At 39.7% G+C, this 19,776-nt stretch overlaps 1 protein-coding gene across 5 annotated transcripts in view; it reads left to right on the top strand.

Moving 5' to 3' along the window:
• Positions 1–18,788, top strand: part of LOC109916979 (SRSF protein kinase 2-like) — a 185,115-nt gene extending 166,327 nt beyond the window's left edge. For 3 of the 5 annotated variants that reach the window (XM_048610172.1, XM_048610174.1, XM_048610173.1), the window contains 2 exons: positions 3,342–3,434; positions 16,012–18,788. In XM_048610172.1, the coding sequence (XP_048466129.1) occupies positions 3,342–3,434; positions 16,012–16,196 (278 nt within the window). In that variant the 3' untranslated portion in view covers positions 16,197–18,788. Of the gene's footprint in view, positions 1–2,672; positions 2,837–3,341; positions 3,435–16,011 lie in introns of those variants that run through there. The other 2 variants (XM_048610175.1, XR_007264453.1) reach the window with 2 other exon arrangements.
• Positions 18,789–19,776: the final 988 nt, after the last annotated feature.

The following is a 19,776-nucleotide window of genomic DNA, read 5'->3' as shown; positions in this document are numbered from 1 at the left end:
CTTCACTGTCTACTATGCTACCAATTTTGGTGTCGTCTACAAACTTGCTAACCATGCCCTCTATATTCTCATGCAAATCATTTATATAAATGACAAACAAAAGAGGACCCAGAACCAGTCTGTGTGGAACACCCCTGATCACAGACCTCCCGTCCAAAAAGCAACCCTCCACCATTATTCTCTGTCTCCTGCCATTAAGCCAATTATGATCCAGTTGGCAAGCTCACCCTGAATCCCATGTGACCTAACTTTACTAATTGGTCTACCATGCGGATCCTTGTAAAAGGCTTCACTAAAATCCAACTAAACAATGTCTGCTGCTCTGCCATCATCAATCTTTTTGGTAACTTCCTCCAAAAACTCAATGAAGTTTGTAAGACACTATTTTTCTTGCACAAAACCATGCTGACCATCCCTAATCAAATTTTTACTCTCTTAAATGTCCATAAATCCTATCTTTTATAATCGCCTACAACAATTTACCCACAACCAAAGTCAGACTCACAGGTCTACAGTTCCCTGGTTTCTCCTTACGACCTTTCTTAAACATTAGCCACCTTCCAGTCATCAGGCACCTCACTTGCAGTTATAGATGATGCAAATATTTCTGCAAAGGGTGTCCTAATTTCCTCCCTTACTTCCCGCAACATTCTGGGATACATTAGATCAGGTCCTGGAGATTTATTCACCTTTATATTCTTTAAGATTTCCTGAATTTCCTCTTCTGTAATGTGAATTGTTTTTAACGCATCAAAGTTTATTTCTCTGCATTCTCTACACTCCATTTCTTTCTCCACAGTAAAATCTGACACGAAATATTCATTTAGTATCTCCCATATCCTAGAATTCAACATAAAGATGACCTCCTTGAACTTTAAGAGACCCTGCCCTCTCTCTAGTTATCTTCTTGCTCTTAATATATTTGTAGAATCTCCTTCGATTATCCTTAACCTTATCTGCCAATGCTATCTCATATCCCCTCTTTGTCTTCCTGATTTCTGTCTTAAGAATGCCCCAACACTCTTCAAGAGATTCAATTGAACCAAGTCGTCTATATCTAAAATAGGATTCTCTTTTATGTACTAAAATGCAGTGAATCAGTAGCAAACTGAGTACAAAACAAAACAGAGATAGCAATCAATGGCTGTTACTGAGACTGGCAGGTGAGAAGTGATTTTTCACATGGATTGGTAGTGGTCCACTGCTGTTCACCAATATTTGTGCCTGACTCCCAATTAAAGGGATAGTTAATGGTGAGGGAAGTTGTAACAAGATGGAAGAAACATTAAACTTTCAGAAATGGGATGTCAATGGCAAAATTAATTTTAACATAAATAGCTGTTAATTTGTGCATTTTGTTAGGAAAAATATGGAGACCACATGCACCCTGGAAAATTAGAGTTTAAATGGAGAAGAGGTGCCCAAATCATCACAATAAAAGCGTAGGTAGATGAGACAATTTTTAAAAGTAATACAATATTCAGAGGGATATAATTGAAATGCAGAGAATCCATGCCATACTTGTATAGAACCTTAGTTAGATCATGCAACTGTGTATAATGCACAGTCTGATTTCCATATTATAAAATGGATATAAAACCATTGAAAAAATACAGAAAGGATTCACAAGGATGTTTGAAAAACAGAGGGGTTATACCCATCAGGAAAAATTGAACAGGCTAGGATCATTTTTTCTTTGAAAGAGAGGCTGAAGTAGACCTCTTTAAGGTGATGAAAAGTTCTGATAGGATACATATAGAGAGGATGCTTCAACATGAGAATGAAGACTAAAATTAGGACCCTAAATAGTTTTAAAAAATACAAGAAATACGGGTGAAGTATCTTTATCTGGATAGTGGTTAGAACGTGGAACTTGTCAACACAAGGAGTAGTCACGATGGGCTGCATGGATTCATTTAAAAGAAAGCTAGATGAGCACAAAGGGTAGAACAGAACAGAATAGAAGTTATGCTAATATCATTAGACAAAATGATGTATGCTGAGATTTATGTCCACTATAAATCGGTGCATGTAAGAAAAATATAATGTTGTAAAAATTCCAACAATGGTTAAAGACTTTTCAGATGGAAGTAATTTACTTTTTCCTTGAAATAATAAGGAAAACAAGTATGCAAAATAGAATTTTTTTTCCTAAACCCATACATTGTCAGACATTTTTCTGAAAACCTTACTTTGATGTTTGTTAAAGCACGTATTTTCCCTTCATTCAAGGTGCATTTGCACATTACTTTTGAAAATATTTACACAGTCCTTAATTGCTTCTGATACTTCTAGTATTGTAACATCTCTTGACGTTTTGTTCAAGTAATTTAGCACTATTTTCTTTTAAACTTTGAATGTTTGACCATTAATTTCATTGCTGATATTCATGCTCTCATCTGTACTCCAACCTTTTCATTTCCAAATCTGTTTGCTTGTAGCACTCCCTTGTAGTAGATCCACAGGCTCAATGTCTTCTCAGTCTTCCTGCAGGTTGTGATGCTTTAGACCTGATTTAATCTAAAATCTTCTGCCTGGGATTGCTGCAAACGTGGGTGGTTTGAATCTGTTTTCCAATTTTACTAATTCCAGTTTCTTTTCCTCTTTTTATGCCCCACCCTTTTTCTTCCCTGCCCTTACCCACTCCTATATCCTTTTTCTCTTCCCCATAGACCACATAGCACACATCATAGAGCTGCTAGGCAATATCCCAAGACACTTTGCTCTTTCTGGGAAATATTCTCGGGAATTCTTCAATCGCAGAGGTAGTACCTCTTCTCTTTGAAAGGTCCTGTAACACAGACAGAAGTGGACAGAGGTTTCCATGGCAACTGAAGTATGATACTTTTGTTCAGACTTTTAGCTGGAGCTAATGTTTGATATAACCAACAGAATATAATTTTTCAAACAAATATAATGCAGATTAACACTGATATGATGCTGGGAGTGTATTTCCTAGGTTGTGATCAGGTTTAAATTGTAAATTCCAGTAAATACATTATAATATAAACAGCTAAACCAAAAAAAATCCTGCTGACAGATGCTTAGTAACCATTAACACCAGCCTAAATTTTTAGAGAAGAATCTTGCTATGTTCTTTTGAACTTAATTAACTTCTTAATCAAAGTACTCATCAACTTCTTGAAATGCTGAAATAAGCCCAAAAGATCAAAGTATCAATTGTGATAAAGATTTAATGTTCAAAGAAGCCTAAGATGATATGAGGCTATTTCAGTGCCAAGGATGAGACACTCTTGTCTGTACCAGGACTTGTATCACATGATGCATGCATTGTACTGATTAAACTGTTTTTGTTTTGCTGGCAATATTCTTCAATACAGATCACATAGCTTTGATCATTGAACTGCTGGGGAAAATCCCTCGAAAGTTCGCAATGTCTGGGAAATATTCCAAGGAGTTTTTCACCAAAAAAGGTAACAATAGTTCTGAAGCACTGACTCAACTATATTAAATGTTCAGAGGTGATTTTCTTAGGGAGCATATAAAAATGTTCTTGCCACGTTTTAATAATTGAATAGGTTACCTGCTGCTGCACTTAAGGATGAATGATACCTGTAGAAGTCAAAAGTGTCTGTCAAAAAGCTGATGGATGCTATTTGAAATGCTGAATGCCTCTACATTTCTTTGAGATTCACAGAATAGTTGAGGAAACACACTGGTTATTGTACTACTTTTCAGTTTCTGTAGTGTATCAATTCCTTTTTGCAGGTTTTGAAATGTAAGTCAGGCATAAGTAATACATTCCGGAAATAAATGGCTATCCGCAATGATTTAGGCAGAATTTATATTTGCGATGGTGCAATATTTTTTAATAACTCAGATGGATCTGGTTAGTGGCAAAAATGCAGCACATGGCCTCATTTATAACTGCAGTATTGCCTCTTTACACTAGAATCTTAGACCACTTTGTCCCAATTCCACCTTGATTTACTCATTAGGTTATCAGGGGTCTAATGGCAAATCACAATTGTAACAAAGCCACCTTTCGGGTCGGGACCCTTTTTCAGAAATGGGGGAGGGGGAAGGGAGCTCTGAAATAAAAAGAGGACCTCCCTGTCTCCATCTCTGATGACCACCTTGAAACTGATATCTATTTCAAGCCCACTGATTCCCACAGCTACCTAGACTACACCTCCTCTCACCCACCTTGCTGCAAGAATGCGATCCCCTACTCCCAATTCCTCCGCCTCCACCGTGTCTGCTCCCAAGATGGGGCGTTTCACTCCCGAAAATCCCAGATGTCGTCATATTTCAAGGGCCGCAACCTCCCCCCCCACTTTGATGGTCGAAAATGCTCTCGGCTGCATGTCTTGCGTTTCCCGCACTTCTGCCCTCACATCGCCTCCCCCCAACAAAAACAAAGTCAGAATCTCCTTTGTCCTCACATATTACCCCACTAACCTCTGTATTCAACATATCATTCTCTGCCACTTCTGCCACTTGCAATCTGAGCCCACAACCAAGGATATATTTACCTCCCCACCCTTATCGGCCTTCTGGAGAGACCTCTCTCTCTTCGCAACTCCCTCGTCTACTCCACACTCCGCAATAGCCCCACTATCGGCACCTTTCCCTGCAACCGCAGGAAGTGCTACACCTCCCCCCTCACCTCAAAAAACCTTCCACATCAAACAGATGTTCACCTGCACATCCGCTGATATGGTCTGTTGCATCCGCTGCTCCCGATGTGGCCTCCTCAACATCGGTGAGACCAAGCGGAGGCTCGGAGACTGCTTTGTACAGCACCTGCACTCGGTTCGCAACAAACAACAACTGCTTTCAGTCACGAACCACTTCAACTGTCCCTCCCACTCCCTGGACAACATGTCCATCCTGGGCCTCCTCCAGTGTCACAACGACGCCACCCGGAAACTGGAGGAGCAGCACCTCATATTCCGCCTTGGAAGCCGGCAACCCAATGGTCTCAATGTGGAATTTACTAGTTTCAAAATCTCCTCACCCCCGGCCTCATCCCATGACTAACCCTCCCTCTCATCCCCGCCTCCTTGACCTGTCCGTCTTCTCTCCCACCTATCCACCCCTCCTACCTCACTGACCAATCCCCACCACTCCCTCCTACATTCACCTATCACCATTCCACCTATCTTCCCCAGCCCCACCCCTCTTCTCTATTTCAGAGCTCTCTTCCCCCTCCCCCCATTTCTGAAACAGGGTCCCGACCCGAAACGTCAGCTTTCCCTGCTCCTCTGATGCTGCCTGGCCTGCTGTGTTCCTCCAGCTCCACACTGTGTTATCTCTGACCCCAGTATCAGCAGTTCTTACTATCTCTGTAACAAAGCCATATTACTTTTAATCATGAGCTGAAACCAACCTACCTTTGAAGTTTGCCTTTAGCCCCTTGAGGTTCGTTTTCAGTTTATTAAGTTTCACAGCTGTTAAATAGGTTTGTCTTTTTTTTTTATTTTTAGCTCCTCACTTGGCTGTAAGAGTGATTTGGGAAGAAAGGGTTTTGATTCATGAAACACTAGCATCAGTATTCTGTGGAAAGGGCTCCACAGGCTATGACCAGTGTCCTATCTGATCATATAACTAATGCGGTGGACAGGACTTTAAATTAACAGGGGAGAGGGTCGAGTCTGGTGAAGGGAAATAGGCAGTTCAATGTACAAAACAGACTAAGTAAAGGGAATGAAACCGAAATGTGTTTCCCCACATCACTGAGGCTCAATCTAAGCTTGCTAGTTGGCTAGGTCCAGGGATATCTATCCTATCAAACGACAGCTTCTAAATTCAAGGAAAAGGTGAGAATCAACATTTTCAAATGCTGGCATTGTGCATGCAAGCGACAGAATTGCCTAACAGGGGACACAATGCTTTCACTGTGCCAGAATTGGTCACCATCAACCCTTTGCAGTGTAAGATTGCCTTTTAAATGCAAAACTATTGATCCTTGAGCAACAAGGAAGTAATATTGACACTACTGGTTTGCAGGTCAACTAGATACTATTGAATAGGTGAGACATCAGAATACAGATCAGAATTCTGGTTGGTCCCATTACAAGTCAGAGGTTTTGATATTGAATTTAAACTGGATTCAGGATCAGCTGTTCTAATGATGGCAGACCTTTTGTACTGGCTTCAGTGAATCGTCAGATAACGAACATTAGTTTGCAAACAATCAACAACTCCTCTTTTTGAAGTTAAAGAGTCAGCTCAAAGCATTTCTTAACCACATTGGGCAATGAATCAATCAAATCCCCTACATGGTACCCTAGCGGAGAATCTTTATCCTGAATAAGTGAGCATATGTCCAATTAATCCTTTAGCAGTGCATGTATCAAATCTCTAAACAAAAAAAGTAGGGTCACTTTTTGGCAAGAATCCCTGACACTTTTTTGAAAGTTGGGTAAGCTTTAAAACCAAATACCTCAGAATAATAAAAACCAAAAGAACTGCAGATGCTGTAAATCAGGAACAAAAACAGAAGTTGCTGGAAAAACTCAGCAGGTCTGGCAGCATCTGTGAAGAAAAAATCAGAGTTAACGTTTTGGGTCCAGTGACCCTTCCTCAGAACTGATAGTAGCTGTGAAAACGTCAGTTTATATGCAGAAAATAGGGAGGGGAGTGAGGTAGGGAGTAAACGATAGGATAGAGCTTAAAGAGAGAAGAACAGTTGGACAGACAAAGGAGTTGATTACGATCTGGCTAGAGGGGGGAATAGTTGTTAATGGTTACTGTTCGTGACTAACAACAGGTGGTGTATAATGGCAGGCTTTGTGATAACAAGGCCTGGTGTGTGAGGTGAGGGGGCTAGGACATGGGAGAGTTTAGACCCTAAAATTATTGAACTCGATATTGAGTCTGGAGGGCAGCAGGGTCCCCAAATGGAAAATTAGGTGTTGTTCTTCCAGCTTGTGCGAGCTTCGCTGGAACACTGCTGCAAGCCAGAGACAGAGATGTTGACCAGGGAACAGAGTGATGTGTTGAAGTGGCAGGCAACAGGTAGCTCAGGGTCTTTTATTCGAGCAGAATGTAGATGTTCTGCGAAGCAGTCACCCAGTCTATGCTTTGTTTCTCCAATGTCGAGGAGACCACATTGTGAACAGCAAATGCAGTAGACTAGATTCTGGGAAGTGCAGGTGAAGTGTTGCTTCACCTGGAAGGGATTTTTGGGCCCTTGGATACTGGGGAGGGAAGAGGTAAATGGGCAAGTGTTGCACCTTCGCCAGTTAGAGGGAAAGGTGCCATAGGGCTGTGGGGAGGTGTTGGGGGTGAAGGAAGTGTGGACCAGGGTATCCTGGAGGAAACGGTCCCTGCAGAAGGCAGCCAAGGGAGAGGAGGGGAATATGTGTCTGATGGTGGCAAGTCACTGGAGGTGGCGGAAATGGTGTCTGATGATCATCTGGATGTGGATGCTGGTGGGATGGTAGGTAAGGACAAGGGGAACCCATGTGCTGTTGCGGGAAGGAAGATAAGGGGTGAGGGCAGAAGTGCGGAAGATGGGTTGGACCCGGTTGAGGGCCCTGTTGACAACAGTGCTAGGGAATCGTCGGTTGAGGAAGAAGGTGGACGTTTTGGAGGCTCCCTTGTCAAAGTTGGCCTCATCTGAACATATGTGACAGAGACGGAGGAACTGAGAGAATAGAATGGAGTCTTTACAGGAAGCAGGGTGTGAGGATTATAGTCCAAGTAGCTGTGGGAGTCAGTGGGTTTATAGTGGAAATATAATAATGCTCCACGAGACTAAATTTGCCTGCCTGTCTTCTACCCTGCTTCCGCCAGAAGAATCCCACACCAATTGGACAAAGTCAAGCAGGAATTAGATAGGATGCTACAAAGTGGGGCTATTCCTTCTGTTAAGAAACTCATTGCACGGTGTTTTGGCCTGGTTACAATTCTGAAACAAAATGGCCAACTTTATCACTGCACCAACTTAACACAACTTGATGAAGCAGTCCAAAGGTGCACCCCATATATCTTGACAGGAAAAGCTCAAAAAATGTCACCAATAGTATACATTTTAATCAAGCTTGATGCCAATAGTTGCATCTAGCAAATCCTGCTAGATCAGCAATCTAGACTGCTAACCACATTTATCAACCTTGTTGGTCATTACTTTTTCAACTGACTCCTGTTCAAAATGAAATATTTTAATGCATTATGACCACAATTCTTGAAGGGAAGAAGGGGTCATCTGCCATAGGAACGGACATATTGAACCATAGGACTACAAAGGAAAAGCATGCTAAGAGTCAGCAACAATTTCAAGTCTTTGCAGAAAGCAGATCCTACATTGGATAACAAATGTGAGTTTTCAAAAGGTTCAATCAAATTTCTGGTTTATATCTTGAAAAAAAGATGCCGTCTTGACCCACAGAAGGCAAAGCCTTTCAACCAACATTCCACGGCCCCAAGAGTTTTTTTAGACCTTTGAAGATTTCTCTGTATGGTAAACCAAATGGGGTAAATTCATTTCCAATCTCGCTTTCACTACTGAATCTTCAAGGAATTTCTCATCTTAGAACCAATAGTGGCACTGGGGTGCTGAACAAGATGGAGCATTCCAAGTGTTTAAACAGAAAATTATGTCTGCAGAAGTTCTGGCCCATTCAAATTACTTGTTATCGTCATGACAGTACTTATCCAAATCCAAAGAGACAGCATAAGACAATTAATGTGCTTTGCATTTTGGTCCTTGACAGTAACAGAGTAGAGATCCACCAATCAAAAATTGGGGCCTTGGCTGTCACTTCAGCCTAGAACAAATTTTCCAGATATCAGATAGGATTGTGCTATCAAGTGTATATTACTGAACTGGGAAGAGTGCATAATCATACTCCATTGTTCCACAAACCATCCAAAAATATATAAAATCCCAAAGAGGTCACCAAGGTGACTAATTTGCCTGACTGACTTCTATTCCAAACAATAGTAATTCACAAAAGGATTTGTCATTCACAGCACATAACTTTATTTGTTGTAAACCACTTAAATAAAAAGATTTTGATAAATAAAAAGATTTGTAATCTATTATGCAATTTAAACTGTACCCTTTCAAATTCACATTCATTCACAAGTTAAGACAGACAAAACACAGACATGTAAGAATAAGAATTAAAAAAGTAAACAAAATTCTTAAGATCAAAATTCTGGATTTCAAGAGTGGGTTAAATTGTCTCTGCAATTCCTTTTCATTTTTGACATGCTGTTGCCCATAAAGTTGTTCTTCTCTTTGATAATGATCCAGGTGACCTAGGTCTTGTGAGAATTCTTTTGAGCTTTCTTGTTTTTCTACCTTTTTCCCATATGGAAGTGGAGGGAGAAGGGAAGGGATGAATGTTTTCGGTTTTCAGGCTCTGAATGCTTTTTGTTCCTTCCTGCTGCCCTGTCTTACAGTTTTTTAAACATTGCAGCTTGATCATCAGGTAGAGTTTCCTTAACCCAAAGGTCACTTGGTGCTGCTCAGTCTCAAATTGTCTCTCTCTGTTTCAAAAAGCAACATTGTCTGGCACAGATAAACATATGTAGAACTTGAAAATCAAATTGCAAAACTCTCCAGATATTTCCACTGTATAGCAGTCCAACTTCCACTTCAGCGTTTCACAAGTGAAAACAGACTGTGTGCCCTTGATCACCCTCTTGATTTCTGAGATCACCAAAATGCCTTTGAGGGCCCAATGATTCAGGATTCCTTTGATGTGCTTTGACTGTTTGACGATTTATGATCGATGTTTTATGTCTCACTGAAATAGTGCGCTGGAAGTTAACCCCATTATTGCCAGAGTGATTGCAAAAGTTAAAGATTTTATGAAAGTACACAAAATTCCCCAATTTGCTTATCTTTCAGACCCAGGTTGACCATCTGTACTTAACTGGAATTACTATCCATTAATAAATAAATGGATTCTAGCTACAGGTAAATTAACATGAACTGTCAACATATAACTACTAGTTAAAACTCTACCCCCATATAAATTCCTCCAATATGTGCACGCACACTTATAGATACACAGACGCAAAATGAATGGGTATGGGCAGAGGGAAAAGCTGGGAAGGCAGTTCAATGGTTCCTGTCCACGATGTTTGCTGAAGTGATCCTTCTGACTTGCCAGGACTTGCAGCTCCTTGATCGTCCTTGGTTGAGTAAGTGGGTATAAACTTGGCAAGGAGTTTAATAAAGGAAAGGTTGAGGTATTGCATTTTGGTAGGAAGAATTAAAAGGCAGACTGTTATCTAAATGGAGAGAGGGATCTGGGTGCTCTTGTGCATGAAATACAAAAAGTTAACATGCACTAATTGAGGCAAATGAAACTTTTGACTTTTATTGCAAGGTGTTTGGAGTTTAAAAATATGGAAGTCTTGTTACAACTGTAAACCTTGTTGGTGAGGCTGCACCGCCATAGTACTGTGTATAGTTTTGCACCTTTGTATTCAAGTAATTGTTTCCTGCATTGGAGGCAGTTCAAAAGAGATTCATTAGACTAATTCCTGGGATGAAGGGGTTGACTTATCAAGAACAGATAAACAGGTTAGGCCTTTATTCATTAACATTTAGAAGAATGAGGGTGACCTTATCGAGACAATGAAAATTTCAAGGGGGCTTGACATCGTAAATGTTCATAAGATGTTTCCAATAGTGAGAGAATCTCAAACTAGGGGACATAGTTACAGAATAAGGGGACATTCATTTAAAACTGAGAAGCAAAGGATTTTTTTCTGAGGGAAGTGAATGTCTGGAATTGTCTACCCCAGAAAGTTGTGGAGGCAAGATAACTTAAAGTATTTAGAAAGAAAGTAGATTTTTGAAATATCAAGGAAAGAGCTGCCACAAAAAAGGAGTTGAGGCCTGGGACAGAGCAGCTATGATCATATAGAAGGTAGGGCAAGCTTGAGAGCCAAATGTCTTACTCCTGCACCTATTTCTAATGTTCAAATGCAGCAGTTACTTTGTCCAGGACCACAGTACAGCCCGTTACAGATCATAACTTGACCCTAGTCTCAGGTGGAAGCTTTCTTCTCTGCTATCAGAATTCTTTTGCAAAGATACTTCAAGAAATGAAACTGCCTCAGTGACTGGTGCTGAATGTATCCGGGTTTAGACATTTTGCCAAGAAGTATGGCCTGAATGCACCCTGACTGACAAAATGATGCTGCATTACTATGAGCGATGACAAAGCATAACTTTGATTGATGATCTGGTCTTCAGCGATGCATGGTCATACCAAATACACTGTCAAAAGGCATCCATCAAATGACATTCACAACTAAAAGATCCAAGGGATCAACCTTGATATCATTAAAAGCAGAGCCAGAGCTTAACAGTGAGGTGGCCGGACATCTTTCAAGTCCATGAGAACTCCACTTCCTCCTGTACAATTCATAGCGAAAGGCTGTGTCAGAGTCGGTATTCCCATTCACTTTCTGGACTAACTGTGGCAAAAATTTGGACTTTTTCAATTTCAGTTGAAACATTTACCTTATTCTGGATCACAAATCCAGATGGACATAGGTCAGCAACTTAAGTTCCAACATGGTTTGAAAGTTTTGGAAGTGTTCTTTCTAGCCATGGAATTCCAGACAAAGTTTACAGAGGAGAATGAGGAAATGGCAAAGGCATTGAACAGAAGCTTTGGATCTGTATTCATCGTCAAAGACAAAGTTGCTAAAAATAAGAAATTAAGATAATTAATATTAAAAGAGAAAAGTATACGAAAAAAATCAAAGACCAATATCTTTCGCATCCTCTAATGATATACATCCTTAAGTTCTAGAAGAGATAGCTGCAGAGACAGTTTGATGCACTAGCTATGATTCTCCAAAATTCTTTAGATTCAGAAATTGTACCATGCGATTCAAAGTTGGCAAGGGGTAATGCTGGTTTTCAATATAGGAGAGAGAGAGAAATAAAAAAGTTGATTGGCTGTACCAGAATCTAGAAGTATATGGTGGGAGGAGGGCTTGGTAACAAACATCAAGGAGGGTGTTCACGTTCTGAAATCGTTAAACTAAACGTTGAGTCTCAAAGGTGAGCAGGCGGAAGATGATATGTGATTCCTGCAACTTGCATTGACCTTTGCTGGAGCACTGCAACAGTCCTGAGACACAAATGTTGACATGGGAACACGGTGTTGTGTTGAAGTGGCAGACAGCTGGAAGCTCGGGGTCATTTTTATGAACCAGACAAAGGTGTTCCTCAAAGTCGTCACCCCGTTCATGTTTCATCACCCTGATATTGCCAACATTTCTGATCCCATTTTGGACTTAAAATGTTAACTCCTTTTCTCATACCCTTATGCTACCAAACAGCTGGTTTCTCCAGCACATTCTGTTTTTATTTCAGATCCCCAGAATTTGTAGTACTTTGCTTTAACTCAAGACAGCTCTGTTGTATTAAACTAACTGAGGCTTTTGCCATACAATGGTTGTGTCCCTATGTCTGAAACAGGAAGCCTTGGTTCAAGTTCCACCTGCTCCACGGGTGTTAATTACATGTCTGAACAGGCTGATTAGAAAACATAGGGGTCTTGGAGAAGGGTTCTTGTGATGGTGTACCTACCTCTATGTCAGGATGCCATCTGAACAACTTGATTAGAAAATATCTAGGGCTATTTACGAGTGCTGTTATGGCACAGTGGTGGAGTCCCTAACTCCTGAGCCAAGAAACCCACTTGCTCACATGTGTACCAGCATGACCCAACAGTTAATTAACATAACTACAAGGAGGCTGTTTGGTCCAGTGTGCTTAAAAGGGTAGGTTAGTTTCAGTTGGCTGGATGGTTGGTTTTTGATGCATAATGATGCCAACAGCATGGGGTCAATTTCTCCACAAGCTACCATGAAGGACTGTCCGTCTCCACTCATCTGAGGTTTGATGACCCTCTAGTTAAACCACCACCAGTCATGTCTCACTAATGAGAGAGTAGCCTATGGTTCTCTTTACCTTTGGTGCTGTTGTGGCACAGTAGTAGTGGCCCAAATGGAATGCTGGCCTTTACATCTAGAGGACTGGAGTACAAGGATGCTGAAGTTATGCAGTTATAAAAAAAGGCCGTAGTTAGACCAAACTTGGAGTACTGTGAACAGGTCTGGGCACCACACCTTAGGAAGGATATATTGATCTTGGAGGGAGTACAATGTAGGTTTACAAGAATGATACCTGGACTTCTGCAGTTATGAGGATTATACAAATTAGGCCTGTTTTATCAAAGGATTGATCTAATTGAAGGCTTCAAGATATTAACAGGAAAACAGAGATAAACTGTTGTGGTGCTGTGTTAGTCCTGCTGCTTCTGAGTCACAAGGCCTAGGTTCAAGTACTACCTGCTCCAGAGATGTGCTATAATATCATTGAACAAATTGATTGATTAGTAAATATATAGAAAGTCTGAGTAGTTATCAAACCCTATCCACAAAAAAGTGTCTTGGTTTCTGTCTTACCAGCTGGCTTGGATCCAAATTGACACAGGCCTCCATTTGTTGTTTCTACCTCTTGTCACATACTGGCTTCCAATCATATTAGTGGAAGAGAACCCCTCTTTTGCAAGGAAGAATAATCTAAAGGCATCTATAAATGAAGATTCTTAGCAAGAATAAAAACAGAACAATTGTTATATCTAATTGTGTTCTATGCATCGTGTTATGGTTAAAAAGAAAAGACTAGGGCTTTTGAAGTGCTTAAGACCATAAGATACAGGAGCAGAATTAGGCCATTCGACCAATCCAATCTTCTTCACCATTCAATCATGGCTGATACGTTTCTCAACCCTGTTCTCCTGCCTTCTCCACATAACCCTTGATCCTCTTACTAATCAAGAACCTACCTACCTATTGCTGTCTGAAATACACTCAATAACCCAGCCTTCACAGCATTCTGTGGCAATGCGTTCTGTACATTCACCACCCTCTGGCTCAAGAAATTCCTCCTCATCCTAGTTCTAAAAGTAGAAAAAAACCATGATCCAGGGGTCTTACTAAGAGAAGACCGCCACAAGATAACATGGTTTTGAACAAAGAACAATATTGTGCAAATTAGAACGGTAATACAATCTGCAATAAATTTAAAACTTATTCCTAATATCCAGAATTAATGTGTGGTACACATGGATTATTGAACACCTTACAATGCATATCAAATAGCAAATGCAATTCCACAGATTTTTCAGGCAGTAATGACACAGTGGATCATCAAATCTCACTAAACTTCACAAGGGATTACAGTCCTTTACTTTTGCCAAACTGGCCTTGAAAATCTCCGTGGAGAGTTGTTCCGTCATGGACTGACTCAATCTCTGCCCTGTTCTGGGCAGTCACCTTCCCTGTCTCTATCCACACTTCCCTGGACTCTGAAAACTGCACTCCAATAATTATTCCCTGGCACAACACCAGATTTTTGTCAACAGGTAACTTTAACAAGCTACATCTTTCCTGTATTTTTCCCTGAACTCAAATATTGCTCAGTTACATCAAGCAAATACTGCTAATGTGCTTTCAAACTGCCCTAAGTATATTGATCGATTGGTGATACCTGGCTTCTTATGAGCTACCACAACTTCCAAGACTTTTCCTGATTCAAACCCTTAGCTGCCTATGGCCCCTGGAACAATTTCTTCCGAAGTTCTAACAGTTCAGAGATATTCAGCTGCTCTTGATTTCTTTTTAGTAATCTCCTGGTAGTTCAGTTGTCTTCACTGTAGTACAGCTACAAATCAGCATTTCTAACACAAAGTTTACTGTCTCGCTCCTTTACAATCTTCCTGACCTTCAGTCCCTGCCTGTGATCTTTTGAACTGCTGTTGCACACTCAGTTGTTTAGCAAGTGCTGCCCATTAAAGAATTGCATCTAATGTTAGATGTTTTTGTTTTGGATTTTGCAAGCATGGGCTAGTTGGGTATGGTCTGTATTATGTCTATTATGAACAAGAGGAACATGTTTGATGTGGGAGTTTATGGCCAATGTACCTGGCATCACAATGGCATTGAAATTCAAACACAACATTACTTAATTACATGGTAGACAGAACATCTTTTTGGACAGATGGTAGTATCCTGTCAGTGAAATGCTGCATATATAACTGCATAGTAGCCACATGAAACGAATTCCTTAATCTGTTCAAATTTGACATATTTTGTTGTTCAATAGTAACTTGAGAAACCAGGCAATTTTCAGGTGCAGAAGTAGTGACTTTTGGCTTATTTGCAAATTTATGTGATACACAAAGAACAATTAGCTGATCAGGACTGCTGTTGTCCTGCAGAATGGCTTTGATGCGTTGCTTTGTTGCATTTGGCTCTTGAGGTGAGCAAGCCGGTAGGGTCCTACTTACAAATCATCTAGGCATTTACTGGGCTTTGACCACCCTGAAGAAGGGAAACCTATATAGAAAGGAAGATCCCTGGTAGTGTTCAGAAGTTGCCCACGAGCGGTCTGTTCCATATTCAAATTGCGACAGGTAACCTTTGCCACTTACAGCCTACTTCTGGCAAGATGGCCAGAGACGGGAACTCATTTAGCACCAACTCAATGGCTTCCCGTCCTGCCTTTAGCTTGGTCATGCCATTAAAGTCACCACAGCAGGTCCAGTTAGATTACACTCAGCGTGTGTCTATGCTACAGAACAAGTAAGTAATATTCTTTAATATTTTGTGATATTATTTGGCATGGAAGTGCTGCATTTATGTTTAACTCTAATTAGTTTCCTTTTAGTCATGTCAAGAACTGGGTTGATGACATCTATTTACTTCCTTTCATGTGCATTCAATATAAGTTTTGTTATTTTCTAATGTAATTATGGGTTCTTTCTTAATCTGTAGCATGCTATTCTGCACACTTCACGTGTAAAGGTTGTAGGTTTCAGTTTATAGAAGCCTATCTGATTATGGAAACTGCATTTTTGTTGTAAACATTAAGCAATAGACTTGTTAGAATTATAAATCCAAACACATTTTTGCTTTCAGGATTGGTTCTTGCCTTAATTTTGACCTTCATTGTATCAAGTGAATTTTACTTACTGTTTTCTACTTTGTGCTTAGGTGAACTGCGACACATTACAAAGCTGAAACCTTGGAGCTTATTTGATGTTCTAATAGAGAAATATGGATGGCCTCATGAAGAAGCTATACAGTTCACTGACTTCTTGCTGCCCATGCTAGAAATGGTCCCCGAGAAACGTGCTTCTGCAGCCGAATGCCTCAGACACCCATGGCTTTGTTCCTAGCAGCATTCACCAACTTCCTTCAAGGAACCAACAATCACTCCAGTGTTCATCGTGGACCCAGCAAAGTGGCAAACTCTCAAACATCAGGGGTGTAAATCAGATGACTCCAACATCAGACCATTGTTCACTCTGAAGTACTGTTAATGTTTGAAATTTTGCTTTTGTGCACTGTGTTTTTGGGAAGGGTAGTTTTTGTCCTTAGCAAGAGGTAGTTGGCCAACTGACTCTGCTGAAAACACTTAACATGTCTTGATGCTTTGTTTCTTGTGTTGCCTGACCTTCTCATGTTAAATTTCCTAACTGAAAGTAATTATAAAAATGTTAGTTTTTTTTTTCATGTGTTTGGATATTTTTTGTACCTATTTATGAAAATTGTTCTAGCTGATGAGTATTAATATTGAATGACAAAATGATAAGGACAAGAAGTTACTGTATCAAGTAAGGAAGTAGCTGAGACATTGCAAAGTGCTGTACAATTGTATCCAATAGGAAAGAAGCATTATTCTTGTAAAATCTGTAGATTTTCCTGTAAAAATATCTTTCCATAAAATACAGAAATGGGACTTAAACTGTAATGTGGCTAAGAGAATGCATGTTTTTTGGAGCTTGTCTACTTACTTTAGGAGACTGTAAATTTTACATTTGTTGCCTCAGTTATCATTGTATTGCTGAATCCAACCATGCCTATAACCCTCAGATTAGTCCTGAAACAGATTGTTAAAGGAGACAAGTCACCAGTCCTCAAGTATGCTTTGTAGTCATTACAAAAATCCCTTAATTGTCCTTCCTTATTTATGAAAGCATACATACAAGAATGGACCCTGCAGAAAGTTTGGCATAACGTTATAAAAATATTACTTTTTAATTATTCTATCTTTACTGTGCTTCAGCATTGTAAGATATAGATCCAAGGAAAATATTTACGTGCTTTCCTGTATTGAAGCTGGCAAAAAGGAGTAAAAAGGAAAAAGTGACTTTTCTATGTGCAGATTTACTATTTTGTCACAAAAAATTTATATGTTAAACTATTTTGCCATGTCAGAATTCAGAAATGATAAATTCATTGATAAAAATGTGAACATAAAAAATGAACATAATCAAACTTATTTAAAACAATTTACAATACAGCAAATCCCACAGACTTTAGCATAAAAGGAGAGTTAACCTTAGTCTTTTAACGGCGTTGATTTCTCAGCATCAGACAGTGGCATAACAAATTGCACTGGTCTTTGTAGCTTTTTCAGGGATTAACAATGTAAATAGGAAGTATTTTTTTTAATCATCCATGTAAGCATTGCATTCTTGAAATGTAAGTTTAAATGTTTCCTGAATTGCTGTGTGTAATGAAAGACTTATTAGGTAGCAGAATGTTGTGGTCAAATGCTATTCTGGCATGTTCCATCTTATTGCATTTTCTATTTGTCAAGTCTTCAATAGTGCACTAGACAGTCAATGATGTGAAAGTGAACTGCCTAGTTTCATTCCCGTTTTCCACATTAATTATGGTGCCACCATTCCTAAATCTACCACTTGCTGGTTTATCCATCTGCCTTTGCAATAACTAGATTGTGGACAAAATAATTCTGGTATTGTAATAATAGCCAATTGTTTGAGGTGCTTGTAACTGTCTAATTAAACTATTTTGTTTTCACAAGTTGTGCTGCTCTTGGAATGGCAATTACAAGATTTTTTGCAATAATATTATATGTATTGTTTTGTAATAACAAAGGGATAAGTTGTGACATTTTTCTTGTCACCCCTGTAAACATTGTATTAATTTCAGTCAGTTTCCACATGTGATAGGCAATTTATCATCATCATCCACCAAGGGACTGTCTTTTGGGAAACAATTTTTTTTTCTGTTAAAGTTTAGGTAACCTTCAACTCTTTGAGAGATGAATACAGCCTTCTTCTAAATTTTGCCTTCAGTTTTGTTTTTGCTTTTAGCATAAGCTCTTTGGCTTGCTTTACTAACTGTTTGAAATGCTATGTTTCTGGGCTGCCTTCTGGATCTGAAAAGAACAGGCATAGAAGGATGTCTGTTCCCAATCTTGAAGCGTACAGAGAGGTTAGATTCAAAGCCATGATCCTGAAGAGTTGGCTTGCCTCATTACATCTGTAATTGGGAGAGCTGGAGACGTGATTGTGATTCCATGCCTGATCATGTGAGCATTCAGAATTCTTGGGCTGACCCCTTATCAAGTTCGATTTGCCACTCATCTAAAATGGTCTTCTCCAGGGTGAAGAAATGGTGTTCATTGATCAATACAGCTATTCCTCTGCTGAGGTGGAGTAAGAAGCTATCATTGTTTACTGAAATCGCTCAAGTTTGACATCCTCTGAGTCATTAAGATGGGTATTTTTCAGGAATTCTGTCTTTGTTTGCACTCGAGGTTGGGCAGAATTTCTTTACTGTTTTAATTGATTAAGTAACTTGATATTAAGAGATATTTTGAGCTCAGCCATAGAAGTTGGATAGGTGTGTATGCGTTAAGCTTTTAGTACAATGAAGATTTGACATCCTTGGTTGTCAATGTCATTATTTTTATGCCCATTTCCAAGTTTACCTCCAATAAATAAATCATCACAGGATGTAAGTTGGCTGCTTTTCCTATTTTTTGCATGACTCTTCATTTTAACTATTTCAGTTCGATTTCCATCCTTCCAAAAGCACCACAGTCCTCAGTGGCATTCTCTGAAACTGATATTGGGTTTTATCACTCGTTGATAAATCTTAACTACTTCCCTGCTTAAACATACTCTCTCCCACCAACACATCTCCTCCATCATCTAGATTGGTTTCATTCTTATAAAACCTGCTGACACTCACACCTGCATAATCAGCTTTGGTGACCCTAATGAAGCATCCTTAGCCGTCTCCTCTTCTTCATTCAAATGCTATGCTTAGTAATACATATGGCATGAGGTCGACTTCCATAGATGCGGACATCCTGTTCTATCTTTGCTATCTGACAACTTGTATGGCATCCAGTCATTGAAGAACCATAATTACCTCCAAATAAAAATGGGGAACTCAAAAAAGGTTTGAATTTTTGGCCCCTGCCTCAGATCCCAATATCCCAGTCAGGGACTGCATTTCTTTTCCTGGCCATTCTCTTTGCCTTTTTTTTTGGTGTCCTATTTAATCTAAACTAACCCTTTGAAACTATATTCTCTCCATCATAAAGCCTTCCTACTTCCATATCTATAACATCACCCACCTCTGCCCTACCTCAGCTCATCTGCCCTGAAATATTCATCCATGCTTTCATGATTACCATTGTTAATAATTCTAATTCTCTTCTGACATGACTTCCATTCTCCAGAGTGTCCCAGCTGACTCTTATCGTGTTATACTTGCTTATCACACCAAGTAAGTTCTAACCAAGTTTGGTTCTTCAAGACCTCAAATTACTCATCCTCTTCATCTTTAAATCTCTTCCTAGCCCCCTCCTCTTTCCCCATCTCTTAACAGTCTCTTGTGTATTATCCCTTCCTTTGCCCCAGCTTGAAAAGTTTAGAGGATTTGCATGCACTGGTGATCTATTATCTATATTATACAGAAACATCTATGGAAAAA

This window comes from Rhincodon typus, chromosome 22 (genome assembly GCF_021869965.1).
Source record: "Rhincodon typus isolate 14 chromosome 22, sRhiTyp1.1, whole genome shotgun sequence".
Taxonomy (NCBI): domain Eukaryota; kingdom Metazoa; phylum Chordata; class Chondrichthyes; order Orectolobiformes; family Rhincodontidae; genus Rhincodon; species Rhincodon typus.
This window is presented reverse-complemented; position numbering and strand designations above follow the sequence as displayed.